Below are 24,912 nucleotides of genomic sequence, written 5' to 3' on the forward strand. Positions count from 1 at the left end.
ATGCTCTTACAGGGGCTTGTCCTTTAGCCAAGGACAAAACTGCCATACTGATAGTAGATATGCTTTCAGAGTAGCTCATGATTTTAGAGAGTTGTGGGGAAAATGTGGCTTCCTTACTTCCATGGAAATAAAATTTAAGAATGGTCCCTACATTTGGGAATTATTAAATGAAATACTTTAACCTGCTGCTTTAGCTGTTATTAAGATCCCGGGGCATTCTAAACTGGACTCTCTGGAAAGTAAGGGAAATTTACCTTGCTGAGATTTCTGCAAGCAATGCTGCCCTTAAAGGGACCAAGAGTAGCCAAACCTCTGTCATGGTCCAAAGGGATATTTCCCCAAACGATAATTTAGAAAAACTGGCTAGAGAGGCCCTAAAACTGGGCTCAGAAAAACAAGATTTTCAGCGATTGTTGATTTTATAAAAAGAGAAATCTCGAGATATGGGAACATATGTATATGTATAACTGATTCACTTTGTTATAAAGCAGAAACTAATACACCATTGTAAAGAAATTACACTCCAATAAAGATGTTAAAAAAAAAAAAAAGAGCTCTGGTTTGGACCGAATAACAACACAGTCCTACCAGAGATTCTAAAATTCCTACTCCTTACCACTGTATGTGCATTAAACCATTGCTCTCCTGACAAAATGAGAGCCTTCATGAACCAATATTGGTGGGAAAACAATAAGGTCGAAAAAAGTGCCTACCTCACTTGTCCCACTTGTCCAAAGTGCAACCCAGGGAAGCCTGTTTGTATCGTTCCCAGACATTTTAAACTGCCAGATGGACAGTTCAAGGCCTGGCAAATGGATTTGACGCAACTTCTCCATCTAATGGATATAAATATATTTCAGTCATGGTCTGTATGTTTTCACACCAAACTGAAGCCTTCCTTTGCAGACAGACTACTGCCTCTTCTGTAACTAAAGTCCTCCTGGAAAAGATTCTCCCTGTCTGGGGAACTCCTCTCAAACTTCATAACGATCAAGGAACACATTTTATTTGCCAGGTATTTGACAAACATGTGCTGTTTGGTCGCTTTTACGACACTTTCATTGGGCTCACCACCCTCAATCCTCTGGTTTGACAACATCATGAAGACTCAATGGGAAAAATCTGTAGAGGTCCTCCAACTACCCTGACCAAAAGCATTGCTATTGGTCCCGCTAAATCTCAGATCTGCTTATCTTGGAGCTCATAAACTCTCACCCTTTGTGATGGTCACAGGACACCCAATGAACCTGGCTCCTGCTTCTTTTGCCCCACAACTGATAAAGGAGAACTATTCCAATATCGCCAAGGCCCTAATTGTTTCTATTAAAAATAACCATGTTTTGGTAAGGTAATCTTTTCACGGTGTGCCCTCGGGAGAAAAAGACCTTAAGCATCACACCTTGCAACCTGGAGATTTTATCTATTTTGAAAAGACGTCTCCAGAAGAACTCTCCTTCAACCTCATGGAAAGGCCTCTATCAGGTACTGCTAGCCAGCTCTTGTGCCACCAAACTCCAAGGAATAGACTCTTGGATTCATGTGACACACCTAAAGAAAGAGCCAAACCCTAATTGGACCTGCCCATCATCTGGTGACCTGAAAGTAAAGATTTCCCAGAACTGAAGCAGATGACAGCTGATGAGACAGCTTTCCCAGGATAACCAGAACAGGCCTGTTGGAAGCTTGTTGCCAAAATTTTGATTAAAGAATGCTTCAGATGATCTCCAATGTCTAGGATCTTGATAAAATATGAACTTTAGATAAAAAGGGCCTGAGAGTTCTCCCTCCTACCCCTTCTTGTCATTTAAAGGTGACCTTAATAGGTTTCTAATCTTCGTACTTTCCCTTCGATTTGAGACACTACACCAAGGAAAGGTCCTTCCTGACACTGGATGACAAAAAGCCATTGAAACTAGAATACCTGACTCTTGATCAGTGATGCTTTCAGAGAAAGATCTTGATTAAAAGGGGAGAAAGGTAAAAAATTAATAAACAGAAACCTCAGTTCATAGAGTTGGGAGACCAGAGGGGAGAGCTCTCACCTGTGACAATAGTACAGTCCTATAGGAAGAAGAAAGACGTTTCTTTCCTGGCAAGGACTCAGCTAATGAAAAGCCATGGACTTTTTGTTTAGTATGGCCCTTCCAACTTCCTTTTCCTCTCCATGAAGGCCTTCTCCTTCGCTTGCTGTTTGGGGGATTGCATGTGGCTCTCCGCAGTTGCAGACCCCAAATCACAACCCTCTGCTGATCCTGAATAAACCCATCTTTGCTGGAGAAATATCTTCAGTCTATTTGTTTTAGGTTAACCTCAGAAAGATGAGGACATTCTTAAGTAAGGCTCTATATCAGAAACAATTAGCTAAAAGTAAGAAGTCATTACAAAGAGAGAGGCAGATGATATGAGAGGCATCTATCCATGGCATGGGGCCTTGGGTGTTTTAGGAGGGATGCAGTCCAGTGTGCAAGTGAACAGTTAAGTCTTATTTCCATTTCCAGGCAACATGATGAGACCAAGAGGAGTCAAAAAGACATACTTTATTAGCCTTCTCTATGTTTGAACTGTTTCTCTGTCCCCCTTTTCCCAATGCCGCTCATCTCCTGTAGGGCAGTATGTCGCCCAGGATCCTCTACGTGGTTCTCAAGGTGGGAGAATAAGAGGGTTGTCCATTTGAGCTGGTCCTGGGCACTCAGCAGAGCGTTGTTCTTTTGAGGGGAAAGGCAGGACAACCAGCTTCCCCTCCATAGGGTCCAGGAAGAGGAAGGAGACATCCAGTGGTTCTCCTTGGGGATCTGTGGTTAGATCCAGCTGCACAGGGAAGGCCTCAACAGGGTCTGTTCCCTGGGAATCTTCAGCCTTGTTATCCAAGTCAGGAAGGTACTGGACAGTTCCTTTGGGCACAGCTTTTGGCTGATGAGTTGTCTGCTGGGGCTCTTCCGCCTTGAACAGGTTCACAGGTCTCGGGTTAACAGTAGGGTTTTCACCTCTAGGGGTGGGAGCCTGAAATAAGAATGCTTTCAAATAAGGGAATGTCCTCCAAGAAAATTCCTGCCATGCCTGGTACTAGATTATGCTGTTCTGTGCCTTTCTGATGGAATTTTCAAAGGGAGACTAGCTAGATGGGCCTCTGATTAAAGAGCTTAAAGGAAATTCCCTGGCATCTAGTAGTTAAGACTCCAGGCTTTCACTGCCATGGGCTGTGGTTCAACCCCTCGTTGGGGACCTAAGATCCCACAAGCTGCATGGCCAAAAAAAAATTTTAAATAAGTAAATGGTTAAAAAGCAAAACAGATAAGGGCCAGGGGGAACCAAACCTTTAGAAGCTTGACTGTAGGCTTCACAAATTTCAGAGCTGAACAATGATCCAGAGAGGTAAGATGGCTTGTTCAAAGTCCCTAGTAAGGTGTCTCCCCACTCCTAGTAGTGGCAAAAGAAGCCACCTCTGGTGATTGTTTATTCTGTGCCAGGCCCAGGGCAGTGCCCTTCAACCAGATCCTCTGACCTGTTTCTCATGGGGATCTGAAGGAGGTAGGTATTGCAATCCAATTCTATAGATGAGGCAACCAAGACTCAGAGAGGTAGGAAATTGTCCATGTTCACAAAACTTGTAGGTGGCAGAACAGGACTGGAACCCAGGTGGCCTGTCTCAACCACCCTTTCAACTACACCAGGCTGCCTTATGATAAGTGCTCAATAAATACTTCTGAAAAAGGATTCAGTATTTCCATGGAAACAACTTCTACCTATGGTTCAGGTAAGAGTCTTTGGGACACTGAATTTAATATCTCAGATGCCTGAGCCACTCAAGCTACAGGGGTCTTACTTATGCTATAGGGACCATGTTGTAACTAAAAGAAAGGGTGACAGGTTTTTCTTTTAGCTACCCTGTGGATGTGGCCTTAGGACACCCTGAATAAAGTGGTGATCATGGATTTTAGGAAAATGAAAGGAGAGGGTAGGGTAGGGGCAACTAAAATAATCTGCTCTTTTATTCACAGAAAGACAACCGATTAGACTAAAAAATACCTCTGATTCAAAGAAGTCACAAGTCACGGAGACCGACTTTTCTGAGTGTCGTTCAGTAAGAGAACCGTGGCAAATACCAACAGGCTAAAAAAAGGAAAATACAATGTCACATGTGTATTACAATTATCAATGATCATAAATGGAAATCAACTTGCTTTCTGATTACAGAGACACACAGCCAATCAACACTTTGATGCTCCTACCATACAATAGGTAGGCTCTGAGCCAATTCTTTAGCTCATCCCTACCAAATAATCACCCAAACTAGGCTAAATTACCTCCAATGAGAGAAACTCAGGATTTCTTGAGGAACAAACTCTATTAGAAAATTCTTTGTATTGAGCAGAAATCTGTGTCTATAGAACAGACACAGAAATCTGGGTCTATCTCTTGGCCACATTTCTGCCCTTGGGTCAACTAGAAAACTTGTTTTCATCTCTCATATAGCAGCTCTTTATGTATGTTCCACCTGAGTTTTTGCTTCTCAGACAAGACTACTCTCATCTCCTTAAACTTTTCTTTATTTAAAAATAAAATAAGTTTGTTTTCTTATTAGAAATGTAATAAACAGTTATTTAGAATATGGATAAACAAATAGAAAATAAAAAGACCTGTAACTACATGAAAGGTACCCGTTTCCTGCAGTGATTTGATTTCTTTTCTTCTAACATTTCTTCCTATGCATACATAATTTTTCTTCTAGAAAAATAGAATTATACTCTTCATAATATTTTATAACTCTCTTTTGTCATTTAACAATATATAGTAAAAATCCATCTATGACACTGAATAGTTTTCTATGATTTTCTTTATAATGGCTACCTAATATTCCTCTGTGTTATTTAACAAGTTCTCTTTTGTTAGAAGCTGGATTGAACCTAATTTTTTTTTTTTTTTTTTTTTTTTTGGCGGTACACGGGCCTCTCACTGTTGTGGCCTCTCCCATTGCGGAGCACAGGCTCCGGACGCGCAGGCTCAGCGGCCATGGCTCATGGGCCTAGCCGCTCCGCGGCATGTGGGATCTTCCCGGACTGGGGCATGAACCCGTGTCCCCTGCATCGGCAGGCGGACTCTCAACCACTGCGCCACCAGGGAAGCCCTGAATCTAATTTTTTATGTTTAAACATTGAAGCTATTTTCATATATCCTTAGGGTAAATTCCTAGAAAAGAAACTTTAGAGTCATAGAGTATGCATTTTTTTCAAGTGTAAACAGAAGGCCAGTGTAGACCAAGAGAAAATTACAACTGCAGGTCCAGTTATGTAAAAGACTTTAAACTCTTTTCTCTATTTCCTCTCTCATTCTTCTTGGAACTTGGAAGAACCATAGTTAAATAAATGATTGCAGGAGGGGGAGAAAGAGTGAAAGGACAGACCTTGACTCCTTCCTCACAGCAGGTTCTAAGCTCTAGGTCAGGCTTGAGCTACAGGGAGGAGAAAGCTTTGAATTGGATGTGAGATAGAAGTTTTGATTCAGAATTGACTAAAAGGGATTTTTAATACCTGAAAGTGAATCTTAATAATTAAAGTGAAATTGTTCTTATTACTGAATATAACCAGAAAGCTATGTGATCTGCCCAAGATGGCATTGAGAAGTGAGAAAGAGAGATTCTACAGAAGATGATGAAGACATTTTCCCAATTATTCCTTAATATTCAATTGACTGGTTATGAAAGACTTTTGAGAGACATAGTTCAGATTCAAAGACACACATGGGTTGAAAATTAAAAGACGGAAAAAATTTACAATGCAAACAGTAAGAAAAAAGAGCTGGGAATGGCTATACAAATATCAGACAAAATTTACTTTAAGACAAAAATTGTTACTAGTGACAAGGAAAAACATTTTATAATGATAAAAGGCTCAATTTATTAGAAAGACATAACAACTATAAATATAATGCCCCTAATAATAGAGCCCCAAGGTACATAGGCAAAACCTGACAGAATTCAAGGAAGACATAGATAATTCAACAATAATAGTTGGAAACCTCATTTTCAATAATGGATAAAACAAGTTTGCAGAACATCAACAAAGAAACAGAAGTCTTGAACAACACTATAAACAAATTAAACCTAATAGACAATTACAGAATGCTTTACCTAACAACAGCAGAATACACATTCTTCTCAAGTGTACATGGAACTTTCTCTAGGATATACCTTATGTTAAACCATAAAACAAGCTTCAATACATTTAAAAGAATTGAGATCACACAGAGTACATTCCCCAACCACAATGGGATGAAATTAGACGTGAATAACAGAAGGAAATTGGAATTTTCACAAATATGTGGACATTAAATAACACTCTTAAATAACCAATTGGCCAAAGACGAGATCACAAGGAAAATTAGAAAATATTTGGAGATGAATGGAAACAAAAACAACATGTATAACTTGTGAGATGCAGCTCAATCGTTTCTTAGAAGGAAATCTGTAGTTGTAAGTGCTTATATTAAAAGCAAATAAAGATTGTAAATCAATAACCTAAACTTCTACCTTAAAAAGCTAGAAAAAGAAAAGTAAACTAAGCCCAAAGCAAACAAAAAGAAGGTTACAATAAAGAGTAGACAGGAAATAAATGAACTAGATAATAAAAAAAGAACAGAGAAAAAAATGAAACTGAAAGTTGATTCTTTTTTGAAAAATTTAATAAAATTGGCAAAGCTTTAGATAGACTAAGAAAAAAATGACTCAAACTACTAAAATTGGAATTAAATAGGGTACATCACTTCTAATCTTTCAGAAATAAAAATGGAATACTATGAACAATTGTATGCTGGAAAATTGGATAACTTAGATGAAATGGACAAATTCCTAGGAAGATATGAACTACCAAAACTTACTCAAGAAGAAATATAAAACCTGAATAGACTTACAACAAGTAAAGAGATTGAAATATTAATCAAATAATCTTCCCACAAAGGAAAGCTCAGGCCCAGATGGCTTCACTGGGGAATTCTACCAAATATTTAAAGAAGAATGAACATCAACCTTTCACAAATTCTTCCAAAATAAAACAGAAGAGGAGGGAAATTTTCCCAATTCATTATATGAAGCCAATATTAAACTCATATGAAAATCAGGCAGATATGACACAGAAAAACTACAGACCAATGTCTCTTATAAATATGAGATTAAAAATCTTTAAAAGAAAAAAACAACCACTGGCGAACTGAATGCAGGACTTCCCTGGTGGCACAGTGGTTAAGAATCCGCCTGCCAGTGCAGGGGACATGGGCTCGAGCCCTGGTCTGGGAAGATCCCACATGCTACGGAGCAACTAAGCCCATGCACCACAACTACTGACCCTGCACTCTAGAGCCCATGAGCCACAACTACTGAAGCCTACGTGCCTAGAGCCCATGCTTCACAACAAGAGAAGCCACCACAATGAGAAGCCCCTGCACTGCAATGAAGAGTATTCCCTGCTTGCTGCAGCTAGAGAAAGCCCACACGCAGCAACAAAGACCCAACACAACCAAAAATAAATAAATAAACTTTTTAAAAACTCTGAATTCAGAAACATATAAAAGGGGTTATACACCATGATCAACTGTGATTCATCCGCAAAGCACAAGTCTGTTTTAATATAAAAAAATCATTGTTATGTACAATACTAATAGATTAAAGGAGAAAAAGAAAACCAAACGATTATCTCATTAACACAGAAAAGGCATGAGACAAACTCTAACACTGTTTTTTGATAAAAGCATTCAACAAACTAGTAGGACTAGATGGGAACTTTCTCAACTTGATAAAAAAAGCAGCTATAAAAAGCCTACAGTTACCATCACATTAAACGATGAAATACTGAATGCTTTCCTCCTAAAATCAGGAATAAGATAAGGATGTCTGCTCTCCCCATCTCTATTCAGCATTGTACTGGAAGTTCTAGTCAAGAAAATTAGGTAAGAATTAAAAGTCATTTAGATTGGAAAGGAAGAACTAAAACTATTTGTAGAAGACATGATCTTGTATACAGAAAATCCTAAGGACTCTACCAGAAAACTATTAGAACTATAAAAACGAGTTCAACAAGGTTACAGGATACAAGATCAAAATATGAAAAATCAATTATACTTCTACATATTTGCAATGAACAATCCAAAAATAAAATTGAGAAGACAAATACATTATATTAGCATCAAAGAGGAAAAAATACTTAGCTATACAAAAAAGTGAAAGTTTTGGACACTGAAGACTACAAAACATTGTTAAAAGAAATTAAATAAGTCCTAAACAAATGGAAAGACATCCCATATTCATGGGCTGGAAGAATTACTAATTTTAAGATGACAGTACTTACTATATACATTGGTCTACAGAGTCAATGAAATCCCTATCAAATTTCCTGCTTTTTAAAGATAGAAACTGACAAGCTGATTCTAAAGTTGATTTATTATGAAAATGCAAAGAATCCAAAATACCCAAAATAATCTTAAATAGGAAAAACAAAATAGGAGGGCTCAGACTTCTCAATTCAAAATTTACTACAAAACTATAATATTGGAGATAGTGTGGTACTGGTATAAGAATAGATATGCAGATCAATGGAGTAAAATTGAAGGTACAAAAATAAACCCTTACAGAGAGAGCAGATAGCAGAAGCAAGAAGAATTACAATCTTGCAGCCTGTGGAACAAAAACCACATTCACAGAAAGATAGATAAGATGAAAAGGCTATGTACCAGATGAAGGAACAAGATAAAACCCCAGAAAAACAACTAAATGAAGTGGAGATAGGCAACCTTCCAGAAAAAGAATTCAGAATAATGATAGTGAAGATGATCCAGGACCTCAGAAAAAGAATGGAGGCAAAGATTGAGAATATGCAAGAAATGCTTAACAAAGACCTAGAAGAATTAAAGAACAAAGAAATAGAGGTGAACAATAAAATAACTGAAATGAAAACTACATTAGAAGGAATCAATAGCAGAATAACTGAGGCAGAAGAACGGATAAGTGACCTGGAAGACAGAATGATGGAATTCACTGCTGCAGAACAGAATAAAGAAAAAAGAAAGGCAAAGAAATGAAGACAGCCTAAGAGGCCTCTGGGACAGCATTAAATGCAACAACATTCGCATTATAGGGGTCCCAGAAGGAGAAGAGAGAGAGAAAGGACCAGAGAAAATATTTGAAGAGGTTGTAGTCGAAAACTTCCCTAACATGGGAAAGGAAATAGCCACCCAAGTCCAGGAAGTGCAGAGAGTCCCATACAGGATAAACCCAAGGAGAAACACACCAAGACACATAATAATCAAATTGGCAAAAATTAAAGACAAAGAAAAATTCTTGAAAGCAGCAAGGGAAAAATGACAAATAACATACAAGGGAACTCCCATAAGGATAACAGCTGATTTCTCAGCAGAAACTCTACAAGCCAGAAGGGAGTAGAATGATACACTTAAAGTGATAAAACGGAAGAAGCTACAACCAACATTACTCTACCCAGCAAGGATCTCATTCAGATTCGATGGAGAAATGAAAAGCTTTACAGACAAGTAAAAGCTAAGAGAATTCAACACCACCAAACCAGCTCTACAACAAATGCTAAAGGAACTTCTCTAAGTGGGAAACACGAGAGAAGAAAAGGACCTACAAAATCAAACCCAAAACAATTAAGAAAATGGTCATAGGAACATACATATCGATAATTACCTTAAACGTGAATAGGTTAAATGCTCCAACCAAAAGACACAGGCTTGCTGAATGGATACAAAAACAAGACCTGTATATATGCTGTCTACAAGAGACCCACTTCAGACCTAGGGACACATACAGACTGAAAGTGAAGGGATGGAAAAAGATATTCCATGCAAATGGAAATCAAAAGAAAGCTGGAGTAGCAATACTCATATCAGATAAAATAGACTTTAAGATAAAGAATGTTACAAGAGACAAGAAGGACACTACATACTGATCAAGGGATCAATCCAAGAGGAGGATATAAAAATTATTAATATATATGCACCCAACATAGGAGCACATCAATCCATAAGGCAACTGCTAATAGCTGTAAAAGAGGAAATCAACAGTAACACAATAATAGTGGGGAACTTTAATGCCTCAGTTACACCAATGGACAGATCATCCAAACAGAAAATTAATAAGGAAACACAAGCTTTAAATGACACAATAGACCAGATATATTTAATTGATATTTATAGGACATTCCATCCAAAAACCGCAGATTACACTTTCTTCTCAAGTGTGCATGGAATATTCTCCAGGATACATCACATCTTGGGTCACAAATCAAACCTCAGTAAATTTAAGACAATTGAAATCATATCAAGCATCTTTTCTGACCACAATGCTATAAGATTAGAAATCAATTACAGGGAAAAAACCGTAAAAAGCACAAACACATGGAGGCTAAACAATATGTTACTAAATAACCAAGAGATCACTGAAGAACTCAAAGAGGAAATCAAAAAATAACTAGAGACAAATGACAATGAAAACACGATGATCCAAAACCTCTGGGATGCAGCAAAAGCAGTTCCAAGAGGGAAGTTTATAGCTATACAAGCCTACCTCAAGAAACAAGAAAAATCTCAAATAAACAATCTAACCTTACACCTAAAGGAACTAGAGAAAGAAGAACAAACAAAACCCAAAGTTAGCAGAAGGAAAGAAATCATAAAGATAAGAGCAGAAATAAATGAAATAAAAACAAAGAAAACAATTGCAAAGATCAATAACACTAAAAGTTGGTCCTTTGAGAAGATAAACAAAATTGATAAACTATTAGCCAGACTCATCAAGAAAAAGAGGGAGAGGACTCAAATCAATAAAATTAAAAATGAAAAAAGAGAAGTTACAACAGACACCGCAGAAATACAAAGCATCCTAAGAGACTACTACAAGCAACTCTATGCCAATAAAATGGACAACCTGGAAGAAATTCTTAGAAAGGTATAACTTTCCAAGACTGAACCAAGAAGAAATAGAAAATATGAACAGACCAATCATAAGTAATGAAATTGAAACTGTGATTAAAAATCTTCCAACAAACAAAAGTCCGGGACCAGATGGCTTCACAGGTGAATTCTATCAAATATTTAGAGAAGAGCTAACACCCATCCTACTCAAACTCTTCCAAAAAACTGCAGAGGAAGGAACACTCCCAAACTCATTCTATGAGGCCACCATCACCCTGACACCAAAACCAGACAAAGATACTACAAAAAAAGAAAATTACAGACCAATATCACTGATGAATATAGATGCAAAAATCCTCAACAAAATACTAGCAAACAGAATCCAACAACACATTAAAAGGATCATACATCATGATCAAGTGGGATTCATCCCAGGGATGCAAGGATCCTTCAATATATGCAAATCAATCGATGTGATGCACCATATTAACAAACTGAAGAATAAAAACCATGTGATTATCTCAATAGAGGCAGAAAAAGCTTCTGACAAAATTCAACACCGATTTATGATAAAAACTCTCCAGAAAGTGGGCATAGAGGGAACCTACCTCAACATAATAAAGGCCATATATGACAAACCCACAGCAAACATCATTCTCAGTGCTGAAAAACTGAAAGCATTTCCTCTAAAATCAGGAACAAGACAAGGATGTCCACTCTCACCACTATTATTCAACATAGTTTTGGAAGTCCTAGCCATGGCAATCGAGAAGAAAAAGAAATAAAAGGAATACAAATTGAAAAGAAGGAGTAAAACTGTCACTGTTTGCAGATGACATGATACTGTACATAGAGGATCCTAAGGATGCCACCAGAAAACTACTAGAGCTAGTCAATGAATTTGGTAAAGTTGCAGGAAACAAAATTAATGCACAGAAATCTCTTGCACTCCTATACACTAATGATGAAAAATCTGAAAGAGAAATTAAGGAAATACTCCCATTTACCATTGCAACAAAAAGCATAAAATACCTATGAATAAACCTACCTATGGAGACAAAAGGCAAAAGTTTCCCACCTAGGCAGAAAACTATGTCTACTGATGAAATTAAAGATCATACCAACAGATGGAGAGATATACCATGTTCTTGGATTAGAAGAATCAATATTGTGAAATTGACTATACTACCCAAAGCAATCTACAGATTCAATGCAAGCCCTATCAAATTACCAATGGCATATTTTAAAGAATTAGAACAAAAAAATCTTAAAATTTGTATGGAGACAAAAAAGACCCCGAATAGCCAAAGCAGTCTTGAGCGAAAAAAGTGGAACTGGAGGAATCAGACCCCTTGACTTCAGACTACACTACAAAGCTACAGTAATCAAGACAATATGGTACTGGCACAAAAACAGAAATATAGACCAATGGAACAAGATAGAAAGCCCAGAGATAAACCCATACACCTATGGTCAGCTAATCTATGATAAAGGAGACAAGGATATACAATGGAGAAAAGACAGTCTTTTCAATAAGTGGTGCTGGGAAAACTGGACAGCTATATGTAAAAGAATGAAATAAGAACACTCCCTAACACCATACACAAAAATAAACTCAAAATGGATTAGAGACCTAAATGTAAGACCAGACACTATAAAACTCTTAGAGGAAAACATAGGAAGAACACTCTTTGATGTAAATCACAGCAAGGTCTTTTTTGATCCACATCCTAGAGTAATGGAAATAAAAACAAAAATAAACAAATGGGACCTAATGAAACTTAAAAGCTTTTGCACAGCAAAGGAAACCATAAAAAAGATGAAAAGACAACCCTCAGAATGGGAGAAAATATTTGCAAACGAATCAACAGACAAAGGATTAATCTCCAAAATATATAAACAGCTCATGCAGCTCAATATTAAAAAAACAAACAACCCAATCCAAAAATGGGCAGAGGGCCTAAATAGACATCTCTCCAAAGAAGACATACAGATGGCCAAGAAGCAAATGAAAAGCTGCTCAACATCACTAATTATTAGAGAAATGCAAATCAAAACTACAGTGAGGTATCACCTCACACCAGTTAGCATGGGCATCATCAGAAAATGTACAAACAACAAATGCTGGAGAGGGTGTGGAGAAAAGGGAACCCTCTTGCACTGTTGGTGGGAATGTAAACTGATACAGCCACTATGGAGAACAGTATGGAGGTTCCTTAAAAAACTAAAAATAGAATTACCATATGACCCAGCAATCCCACTACTGGGCATATACCCAGAGAAAACCATAATTCAAAAACACACATGCATCCTAATGTTCATTGCAGCACTACTTACAATAGCCAGGTCATGGAAGCAACATAAATGCCCATCAACAGACAAATGGATAAAGAAGATGTGATACATATATACAATGGAATATTACTCAGCCATAAAACGGAACGAAATTGGGTTTTTTGTTGAGACGTGGATGGATCTAGAGACTGTCATACAGAGTGAAGTAAGAGAAAAACAGAAAGAGAAAAACAAATATCGTATATTAATGCATATATATGGAGTTAGAAAAATGGTACAGATGAACTGGTTTGCAGGGCAGAAATTGAGACACAGATGTAGAGAACAAACGTATGGACACCAAGGGGGGAACGTGGCAGGGGATGTGGTAGTGGTGTGATGAATTGGGAGATTGGGATCAACATGTATACACTGATGTGTATAAAATTGATGACTAATAAGAACCTGCTGTATAAAAAAATAAATAAAATAAAATTCAGAAAAAAGGGCTTCCCTGGTGGCGCAGTGGTTGAGAGTCCGCCTGCCGATGCAGGGGACATGGGTTCGTGCCCCAGTCCAGGAAGATCCCACATGCCACAGAGCGCGGCTTGGCCCGTGAGCCATGGCCGCTGAGCCTGCGCGTCCGGAGCCTGTGCTCCGCAACGGGAGAGGCCACAACAGTGAGAGGCCCGCGTACCGCAAAAAAAAAAATTCAAAAAAAAAAAAACCTCTTACATTTATAGTCAGTTGATCTTCAAAAATATGTCAATACAATTAAATGGGGGAAATCATAGCCTTTTCAACCAATGGTGCTGGGACAACTGTAGATCCACAAGCAGAAGAATGAAGTTTAACCTCCTACCTCATATCATATACAAAAATTAACTCAAAAATGGGTCAGAGGGGACTTCCCTGGCTGTCCAGTGGATGAGACTCTGTGCTTCCAATGCAGGGACAGGGGTTTGATCCCTGGTCGGGGAACTAAGATCCCGCATGCAACTAAGATCCCACATGCCATGCAGTGTGGCCAAAAAAAAAAAAAAAGAAAGAAAGGGTCAGAGACCTACAGCTAAAACTATAAAACTCTTAGAGGAATACAGACGAGTAAATCTTAATGATCTTGGGTTAGGTAATGGATTCTTAGATATGACACAAAAAGCACATTCAACAAAAGAAAAAATATAAAGAAGATTTCATTAAAATTAAAAAATTTTGGTACTTCGAAGAACATCATCAAGAAAATGAATAGACAAATCAGAGAATGGGAGAAAATATTTGAAAATCATGTATCTGATAAGGGGATTATATCCAGAATATGTAAAGAATTCTTACAATTCAACAATAAAAAGATAAATAATCTGAGTTTTAAATGACAAAGGATTTGAATAGACTTTCCTCCAAAGAATACATACAAATGGCCAAAAGCACATTAAAAGATACTCAATCATTAGCCATTAGGAAAATTCAAATATAACCAAAATGAGAGACTACTTCATACTCAGTAAGATAGCTATAATAAAAAGGACAGATAATAATAATAAGCATTGGCAAAAACATGAAGAAATTGAAACCCTCACATGTTGCTGATGGGATTATGAAACTGCTGCCATCACTTTGGAAAACAGTTTGCAGTTAGTTAAAAGGTTAAACACAGAATTCTCATATGACCCAGCAGTCCCACTCCAAGGCGTGTACTCAAAAGAAATGAAAACATATGTATACATAAAAACTTATACACAGGGAATTCCCTGGCCGTCCAGTGGTTAGGACTCGGTGCTTTCACTGCCATGGGCCTAGGTTCAACCCTTGGTTGGGGAACTAAAATCCCGCAAGCCAAAAGAAAAAAAACTTATACACAAATGTTCATAGTAGTACCATTCATAACATCTCAAATGGGGAAACAACTCAAATATCAATCAACTGTGGAATGGATAAACAATACATGGTATATCCGTGCAATGAAATATTATTTGGCCATTAAAAGAAATGAAGCACTGATATATCAATGCTGAACAAGGATAACCCTTGAAAACATTTTGCTAAGTGAAAGAAGCCAGACACAAAAGGCCACATACAGTGTGATTCCATTATATAAAATGTTCAAAAAATGTAGTCATAGAGTCAGTAAGTAGACTAGTGGCTTCCCGGGGCATAGGCGAGAGGGCAAGGGGAATGACTGCTAATGGATGTGGAGTTTCTTTTTGGGCTGATGAAAATATTCTAAGATTAGATAGTGGTGATGACAGCACAACTCTATGAATAGACTAAAAAACACTGACTTGTACACCTGAAAAGGGTGAATTTTATGGTGTGTGAATTATATCTTAATAAAATTTTATTATAACTAAGTGAATAAGGGGGGAAAAAGGCTTGCATTTTTCCTAATTGTGCTACAATACATTTTGCCAATTGACGTTCCTACTAGGTGTGCTTGGGATAGTTTCAGGGCACCCTCCCCATCTTGGCTGCATTCTTTGAAAGAAGCCCTGTTTCACTTTGTCCTTCTTAAAGAGTGGTCCAAGGAATGGAACACCATGCTGTATTCCAAATGTAACTGGGTCTGTTTGGATAAAAGCAGGACTACCACCAACCACTGAGGAGAGTTGTCTATATTTTTATAGCCTCCTATGATCATTTTTTGCAAAGCCATCACATTGCTGATGAAAACTGCATTTACAATCAAATATTATTGCATCTGGGCCATCTCTAACTAGTCAGTTGCTCCTTAAGGGGAAGAAAAGTGTCTCGTGCATTACAACACTTCATGTATAATTTATGCTCAATAAACATATATAGATGATCTGTGAGCACAAAGCTTAAATTATGAAGACATTCAACAATACTCACCACAGAGTTAGGGGGCTGAAGTGCACAGCTGCTAGCCTGGGACTTGGGACATGACTCTTGGATTAAATATTCTACAAAGTAGGCAGCGCCAAACACCCACTGGTAGGAGACGAGAGGTGAGAAATAAAAATCAAACCTTCTCAAGTGGAGAAATGAGTCAGGTTTGGCAACATTATATTTACAGAAACCATACATTCCCAGAGTCATTGTCAACACGGGTCTCTTTTTGTCCCTGTAATCCCAACCATGATCAAACCATGTATTATGATTTTGTTGTTTAGAAAACATATTCACCATACCTTTCTTCCCTTCTTAAGGATTTAACTGGGCTCTAAAAACCTTCCCCTGGGGGAGCTTATTTTTCCTCATGTAAATTTGTTTTTAAATTAGCTTTTCTCCATATGATAGATATCAACATAATTCAGGTACAAATGAACATTTCCCCTAACCCATAAAACTCAACATCCACTCCTGTACTTAAAACACAGAGTAGAACTTGACTTGCTAAGTGGTCCAAGGTCAACCAGATATGGGAATGTGGTAGTAAATAGTGAACCTAAGTAGAATAACCCAAGGAGACTATGAGTCCATTTCCCTTCTTGCCTTCAGGGCAATGAAGTAAAATCATACCACACAACTCTAACAGAAATCCCATGGAATGACTCAGAAACTAAAACATGATTGAATGTGCATCAAGGTTACCAAAGGTAGGGAATGAAGCAAAGGCTCTTAGGGTTCTAATCAAAAAGAGGGCCTCGATAGCGATAGCAACAGTTATGAGACATATTGTTGTAACTGGCCTTTCAGCCTCACCTGCTGAGAAGTCTTGGTGATTTTGACGAGAGAATACTGCTTCGAGGGGCTCTTATCGTTGTATCTTGCAAGAGACTCAGTAGCAGTTTCCAGGAACTTGGGGTTTGACAAATCATGGGGGCTGGAGCTGGGGCAGTCAGGGCATATCATGGTAATCTTGCTTCGAGAAACTGTTGATGCCAAAGGGAGCAAGTTTAAAAATAAAACTCCTTAATGATACATAATCCTATAAATCATATGATCACAACAGAAGCAGAGATTGAAAGAAAAAAAGATAATGCTCAGCTTTGTCAAGGATGGAGTGGAAAAGCATTATTTAGAAAGAAAGTTAGCTTACTGCAGAGTTTTCTGCAATGAGCGTGTATTACTTTCATAATTTAAAAGGAAACAAAGCAATATTTTTTCACCTTACGCAAATTTTTTTACCCTAGGAATTTAGTTAAAAAACACATAATATAGTACAGTTGACCCTTGAACAGCACGGCGGTTAGGGGTGCTGACCCTCCAGACAGCCAAAAATCCCAGTTTAACTTTACATTCAGCCCTCCGTATCCACAGTTCTGCAACCATGGATTCAACCAACTGCATACAGTGTAATATTACAGTATGTATTTAGTGAAAAAAAATCCATGAGTGGACCATGATAGTTAGTTCAAACCCATGTTGTTCAAGGGTCAACTGTATATTGGTATAAAAACATTTTCCTAATTAGCTCAATATCTTCCACCATTATTGCCTCTGTAAAGCAGACTGAGTTGGGATTTCATTACCGTCATGTTTTATTTCCCTTTTAGTCGCCAACACCTAACATAATGTCTAATGCATGGTTGGTGCTTAGTAAATACCTGCTGAATGAATGAGTGAGTGAATGACATACAGAAGGTGGAAGCACACCCTCTTTGGTTAGAAAATGCAAGTAAGCTGGAAAATAAAAGTTGATCAAATCACTGTATGACTGGATAGGTTAATCACACTAATGGTACAGCTAGAATGTCTGATTGGAGGAGCTGGGGGGTGGCAAAACTTGTATAAAAGTCAGGCTAGGAAACTTGTCTAGCAGTTGTTTTGACAAAGCAAGCACATTGTTTTGATCAACTGTGTGTTTATTTGGATGTATTCGGGCATTTTGTGGGGAAGTTACACCCACAGCTGTCACTCCCGGCACCATCCCCACATGTCATTTCCTGACCTCCCATACTTCAGGTATCTAGGACTTCCATTTAAGACCTGATCCATTTTATTGGCTGTTGTCCTCTAATTTAGGCGAGTCTCATCTTCACAACCAGGAAGGTTTAGATCTGTTGCCCTCTCAAAGGAACCAACGGCATTATTATCACCTAGAGCTTGTTAGAAATGCAGAACCTCAGGCCCTGCCCCATACCTATGGAATCAGAATCTGCACTTGAACAAGATCTCCCAGGGGAGTCACACACACACATAATAGTTTGATGAGTAGCCATATCCTATTTTCCCATGCCATGGATGCTTGCTGTTCAAAGAGAGACCCAGAATGAATGTATGTATTTATTAATTTATTCAATGATATTACAGACTCCTTACACTTGATAGGAACTGGGGGAGAGTTGTAGCGGACAGGAAGAAGGGATAAAACGTTCTACACAATATAAGACAGAAGACCCCAAATCAAGGCAGTGCATGGTCTGTACTCCATGAATGGTTAGGTTAAAGTTGTGTAGGGCTGTAGAATAGGAAAGCACCACTTTTTGTTTGTTTTTTGAGGGGAGGGGGAGTTTCTTGAATAGAGAACGGTGGGGGAGGAAGCAGCATTGACAATGATCTTTAAAGAATGCTTATGAGTTCCAAGGGCAGAGGTTATCAGTGGAGGGCATCCTCAGCAGAGGGAGAAGAACAAACAAGATGCAGAGATTGGAAGGTGTGATGTGTATTCAGAAAATAGTGAGCGATCCAGTTGAATGGAGGGCAGAGTTGGTATAGTCAAGGTAATAAGGCAGAAATAGCTAGAAAGGAAGCCTGGGGACCAGTCAAAGAGGTTATGCCATTTATGTCCGACTGAAAATTTAGGATTTGATGTAGGACACAATGTAGATTAATTGTGGGGAGAGGAGCAGTGCAAGTGTTGGATATATGAAGAACTTGGCTTTGGAATGAATAGGAAGTAAGGATGGGAGAAACCCTATACACTATAGCATAGTATAGTTAAATACTCTTTTTCCATCTATTATTAAAATGCACAAAATCAAAGTGATCTCTTACCTGGGCGAAGAGTACAATTATAAGCAGGTAAATAGAAAATTCTTCTTGCCTTATTAATGTAAAATATTGCTTTGCATTGACCATAAACCTGGAACCAACAAATACATTTTATGACGCAGTGGAATGAACTAAGACTTTTAAATACCCCCAGAATGAAATTGGACATTTCTTTTTTTTTTTTTTTTTTTTTTTTTTTTTTGCGGTACGCGGGCCTCTCACTGCTGTGGCCTCTCCCGTTGCGGAGCACAGGCTCCAGACGCGCAGGCTCCGGACGCGCAGGCTCAGCGGCCACGGCCCACGGCCCCAGCCGCTCCGCGGCATGTGGGATCTTCCCGGACCGGGGCACGAACCCGTGTCCCCTGCATCGGCAGGCGGACTCTCAACCACTGCGCTACCAGGGAAGCCCTGGACATTTCATTTTTAAAGAACAAGAAACTTAAGGTCAATTTTAGTAGTTTGGGGTGGGGAAACGGCCAGCTGATCATTAAACAGTTTAACCTTCTCCTGAGACACAGCTTGACTTCTTCCCAGCCTCCTTCCTGCTTAGGTGAGACTGTGTGTAACTGAGTTCTAACCACAGCATGGTGAGCAGAAGTGATGTGTAACCACTTCCAGGTCTAGCCCATAAAGCTCTCCCACGTGCTATCTGTCCTCCGTGCTCTTTCCCTTTCCATAGCTTGATGCAGATGAGCATGGTGACCACAGAAGCCACGCGCTGAAGGCAGCAGAGTCTAGGGCCACAACATGGAAGGTACCTGGGTCTCCAAATCACTCCTGGAGGAAGGCCCCTTCCTGATCAAGAATTTCTATTTTGAACTTTATGTGAATGGGGATCAACTTCTATCATTTTGCAATCAGTATATGCTTTTTAGTGTATGTGTTATAGCAGCTAGTGTCACCTTAACAAATGTAATTCACAATACGGTAAATAGACTATTTGCTTTTCAAAACCAGGTAGGTGCAGTTTGACGAATTTGGTTAAATGATTAGAAAAAGATATCTTGGTCAAATAGTTCACTTCTAAACACTTGTATCACACTCCTGTACTCATAAAATTTCATATAAATTAATGAAAATAATCTCAGGATAATTGAGAACCAAATGAAAACTCACTACGTTATTTTCAAGCCTCTTCTATGGTCATCTTTAATAGGATCAATTCTGACTCCCTTTAGGTTCTATGATTCCAGGAAATCCTTCCATGGAACCTCTGAGAGCTCCCATACCATAGCCCTCCCTGTGTCCAGCCTCAAATCTCATATCAGTGTTCAGTGAAACAAACTAAAGCAAAATAAAACAAATTTAAAAGTTCCCCCTCCATTCCTTCTACAGTTTTCCTTAGACACGCTTCTAGAGCACTACGCTTCAGATCTTTTTTTCTCAATTTAAACACTAGCTCAGAGCCTACAGAAAGGTCTTGGAGGTAGGAAATAATTTGGGGGCAACTTTTCAATTCTGGTGTTATGACCCCAGTGGGAGCCTCAGACACGCCTCTGATTAAACTCTATTTTGTCTGTAGAATTGGAATAACCACATAGGCACCCCGCCAAAGAGATTTTAAAGAGGGACATTTAAAGATGGTACACATTGAACCATCTTCATGCTGTAGACAGAGAACACCTAGTTTTCCCCCTCGAGCTCCTGGACACAAGTACTCACCGATTTATGTAAGTACCTCACCCCACAATTCTTCCACGACTTCCTGCTGAGCACATGGCAGCCAGTCTCTAACACGTCCAGCGTGAAATAGAACAGAGACCCCAGACCAGCCTGTGGGAATGGGAGGAGAAATGCACAACCCACATGAAGCAGAAACCCCTAAAGACCAGCAAAAAAGGTCCCTGTTTTATGGCAAAGCCAAAGGCTATGACGTTTGTGAAGATTTCTTATAAACGGTGGGACACACGTTTCTGAGCAGATACCGTTAGCACTTGTTTCTAATAACAGTAAGAACCTGTAACACCCTGGCAGAGGAGAGCAACATGTACTCAACAGGGTTTCTGATTTGGAAAACACCTGGCAACAGGTGTCTCTGGGTTCCCGTGCCCTGGCCAGCCTCCTCAAATTGTGCAAACACCTGCCCCAGAGGGTACTGCCACTTACCTCTTGTGGGTGTTCACGGGCATCGCTCACTCGGTTGAGGCTCAGCACGTAGCCGTCCTTTTGGTCCCTGTTGATGTCCTGCAGGATGAAGTTCGCGATATCCAGCACATCTGAGCTGTTGCAGCCAAGGGAGAAGAGAGGCGGGGGGACGAGGACTGGAAGGGGTGGAGATCGAGCCCCACAGCAGGCGGCCAGGGTGCAGAGCGCCAGAGGTAGGAACAGACTCATCCTGTCATGGGCAAGGCCCAGGAGGGGTCAGTATGCAGAGCTGCAGGCACCGGGCTGTATATAGGGCTCTGAGGCCAACTTGAGCAGCTTTGTGATTACAAGCTAAACCAGTGATCAGGTTTTGAAGCACAATGTCCTATTTTATCTCTTTGAATTCTAAATGTGGATTTCCCTGAGTCAGTACTTTGGATGGGATTTGCCACTATCTGTAACCTTAGACCCCTGAGTAATCTCACATTCATGTATACATGTAAACAGATGTCAGTTTCCTAACCATTTCCCAAGAAATCAAAATAAACCCTTGGGTCAAGGCTCCCAAGAGGTCATGATTGAGTTCTGGTTTGTGTCCAGCGCTCCAGCTGAGTCAGAATATGCCCCTAGCACCTTGCCTCTAGCTGATGTCCTGGCCACACTGATCTTTATCTCCATCTTGGAGCCCAGAATCACGGTGCTAACGGGGCTCAGTGACTTCATGCTCCACCTCCCAGGATCACCATTCTTGTTATATCTGAAAAAGGGCTTTAACCCCATATCATCTACATAAAGGCCCCCATGAGATTCCTAAAGCACTTTGGGATCTGGCTAGAAACAGTTTTGTTTAGCATACATACAGATGGCCAATAGGCACATGAAAAAATGCTCAACATTGCTAATTATTAGAGAAATGCAAATCAAAACTACAATGAGGTATACGTCACACCAGTCAGAATGGCCATCATTAAAAAGTCTACAAATAATAAATGCTGGAGAGGGTGTGTTGCACTGTTGGTGGGAATGTAAATTGGGGCAGCCACTATGGAGAACAGTATGGAGCTTCCTTAAAATACTAAAAACAGAGTTGTCATATGATCCAGCAATTTCACTCCTGGGCATATATCCAGAGGAAACTCTTAATTCAAAAAGATACATGCACCCCAATGTTCTTAACAGCACTATTTACAATAGCCAAGTCATGGAAGCAATCTAAGTGTCCATTGACAGATGAATGGATAAAGAAGATGTGAGATTATATATATATATATATATATATATATATATATATATATATATCATGGAATGTTACTCAGCCATAAAAAAGAATGAAATAATGCCATTTGTGGCAACATGGATGGACCTAAAGATTATCATACTAAGTGAAGTAGGACAAAGACAAATACCATGATACCACTTATATGTGAAATCTAAAATATGACACAAATGAACTTATTTACAAAACAGAAACAGACTCACAGACATAGAAAACAAGCTGATGGTTAACAAAGGAGAAAGGGGTGAGGGAGGCATAAATTAGGAGTTTTGGATTAGCAGATACAAACTACTATATATAAAATAGATAAACAACAAGGTCCTACTGTACAGCACAGGGAACTATATTCAGTATCCTGTAATAAACCATAATGGAAAAGAATATGAAAAAGAATATGCATACATATGTATAACTGAATCACTTGACTGTACATCCAGAAACCAACACAACTAATATAGTTTTAAATCAACTATATTTCAATAAAAAATAAAATTTTTAAACTTTTAAAAAAAGGTGTTCTATTTAGCCTCATTTAGTTTTTTTAAAACAAGGACTTCATTTACATTTAAAAGAAGTGAGGGACTTCCCTGGTGGAGCAGTGGTTAGAGTCCACCTACCAATGTAGGGGACATAGGTTCTATCCCTGGGCCGGGAAGATCCCACATGCCGCGGAGCAACTAAGCCCATGCGCCACAACTACTGAGCCTGCGCTCTAGAACCCGCGAGCCACAGCTACTGAGCCCATGTGCCACAACAAGAGAAGCCACCTCGATGAGAAGCCCACGCACTGCAACGAAGAGTAGCCTCCACTCTAGGCAACTAGAGAAAGCCAGTGAGCAGCAACAAAGACCCAGTGCAGCCAAAAATAAATTAATTAATTAATTTAAAAAGAAAAGTGAATGGCATGTCAATAGTTCTTGCATCACACTCCAATTCTACACTTTTTTCTATGGATCTGTGTGGGAGCAAACTTGTTCCGAGGCTAAAACCTAATACTATTGTTAAGAGATAGATAATGATTGGAGGGTGGGCTGAAATACAGGAATACACTGGTTCGGACCCTGGCTTTTCTCTTTTAGCTTCTGCTTGGGGTTCCACTTGGAAGTTACTACTGACTGGAACTGTACAAAGCACAAACATCTTTTAAAACTTTCTATTTGAAAACACATACACACATCAGAAATAGCTTGTCACAAGAGAAGGGAAGCTTCTAGACTAGGCTACCATACAAGGTATTCTATAGAACCCCGTTCCGTGAGATATGCGCATTACTCACCCCTCTCTCCACCCTTCCCACCCCCCCGACCGCAGTGTTCTGTGCTCAAAGAAGTTTAGGAACCGCTGCGTCCATAGATGCACAGTCTTATAGAGTCTGAACACACATGAGCATGTTAAAGGCTCTCTGAAGCTTTGAGGTGCAGAAATCTATTTATATCACAATTTCCTATACTAACTTGACTGTAAGAGAGATTTTTGTGATACTTATTATTAACCTGCAAAATCCAGTTTTGGAATTGCTGCACTGGTAAATAAGGATAGCTATCTGTGAGATTTTTTGATAGGAAACTGCTCAGATGTATGAAGATTTTTTACTGAAAGTGGAGATATTCCGAGTGGTTTGAAAGAAATGTCCCTCCCTGAACTGAAATGCGCAGTATGATAGTCACGGCTGATAACCGTGAACTAAACCTAAGCAAGTCATTTAATATTATCTGTTTATTTAAAACTTTAATTTCACACTAAACTTAAATATAGTGATTTGTGTTGCTAATAAGGATTGCTGTAATTAGCTAATGTGATAAAATTTAAATTTTTATTAAAAAGTTGAGTGGAAAATATTTTTTTCTTCATCGATCACCATGTTCTTGGGGGTCACTGTAGATCACTTGGTGGTAGCATACAGACTCACAGAAAAGTACTGTACCCTTAATGATAATTTAGTGACTCTAGCCAGCAGATTTCTGAGGTGAGAAAACTGAGGTATAGGAAAGAAGTGCCTAACAAAAATCATAAATGAATTAGTGACAGAACCAGTTATAGAAAACTTCTAGTTTAGAATCTTTTTCATCAGAGCAAATATTACAGCAATAGCCTAATTGTAACTCTTTTAATTACCAACTGAATGAACATGGAAAGTCAGGTAACCACCATAAACCTCAAAAGCCAGATCTGTAAAATGGGCTAATCACAGAGCCTGCCTCATAGGAGATTCTATATGAGGAGGGCTAGACACACACTTGTTACCTAGGATAGCTAGTGTTATAGGTATAATCATGGCAGTTACTTGAAACCCCACATATACTGATTGAGGGTTAGGGTTATGCCAGGGACTGTGTTAGGCTCTCGGTAATCAAGGGTCAATAAGGCTAATTAGCTTAATATGATACAGCCCCTAACTAATTTCTGCAAGCAAACAATCAGTTTTCAAGGCTTGATTTATAAACTCAAATCTAATGATCCCAGCTCCT

At 39.0% G+C, this 24,912-nt stretch overlaps 1 protein-coding gene across 3 annotated transcripts; it reads right to left on the reverse strand.

Moving 5' to 3' along the window:
- Positions 1–2,640: 2,640 nt before the first annotated feature.
- FETUB (fetuin B) lies at positions 2,641–21,417 on the reverse strand. Of its 3 annotated transcripts, XM_030856741.1 has the most exons (7): positions 21,190–21,417; positions 20,746–20,856; positions 19,087–19,174; positions 16,852–17,021; positions 16,039–16,137; positions 4,027–4,110; positions 2,641–3,000 (listed from the first exon to the last, which is right to left on the reverse strand). In XM_030856741.1, exons 1-7 carry the CDS (start codon positions 21,415–21,417, stop codon positions 2,641–2,643), a joined length of 1,140 nt encoding a protein of 379 aa, XP_030712601.1. The 3 variants fall into 3 exon arrangements, with proteins under 3 accessions (XP_030712601.1, XP_030712611.1, XP_030712619.1); XM_030856751.1 differs by lacking the exon at positions 20,746–20,856; XM_030856759.1 differs by lacking the exons at positions 19,087–19,174; positions 20,746–20,856 and having other exon boundaries at positions 21,186–21,417.
- Between the last annotated feature and the right edge of the window lie 3,495 nt (positions 21,418–24,912).

This window comes from Globicephala melas, chromosome 4 (assembly GCF_963455315.2).
Source record: "Globicephala melas chromosome 4, mGloMel1.2, whole genome shotgun sequence".
In the NCBI taxonomy this organism is placed as follows: Eukaryota; Metazoa; Chordata; class Mammalia; order Artiodactyla; family Delphinidae; genus Globicephala; species Globicephala melas.

Excerpts from the sequence above, each read along its gene's own strand:
- FETUB (XM_030856741.1), bottom strand. The coding sequence starts at position 21,417 with ATGAGTCTGTTCCTACCTCTGGCGCTCTGCACCCTGGCCGCCTGCTGT. Across the intron at positions 20,857-21,189 it reads CCCGTGAACACCCACAAGAG|GCTGGTCTGGGGTCTCTGTT; the intron begins GTAAGTGGCAGT and ends CCATTCCCACAG. Across the intron at positions 17,022-19,086 it reads TAATTGTACTCTTCGCCCAG|TTTCTCGAAGCAAGATTACC; the intron begins GTAAGAGATCAC and ends TGGCATCAACAG.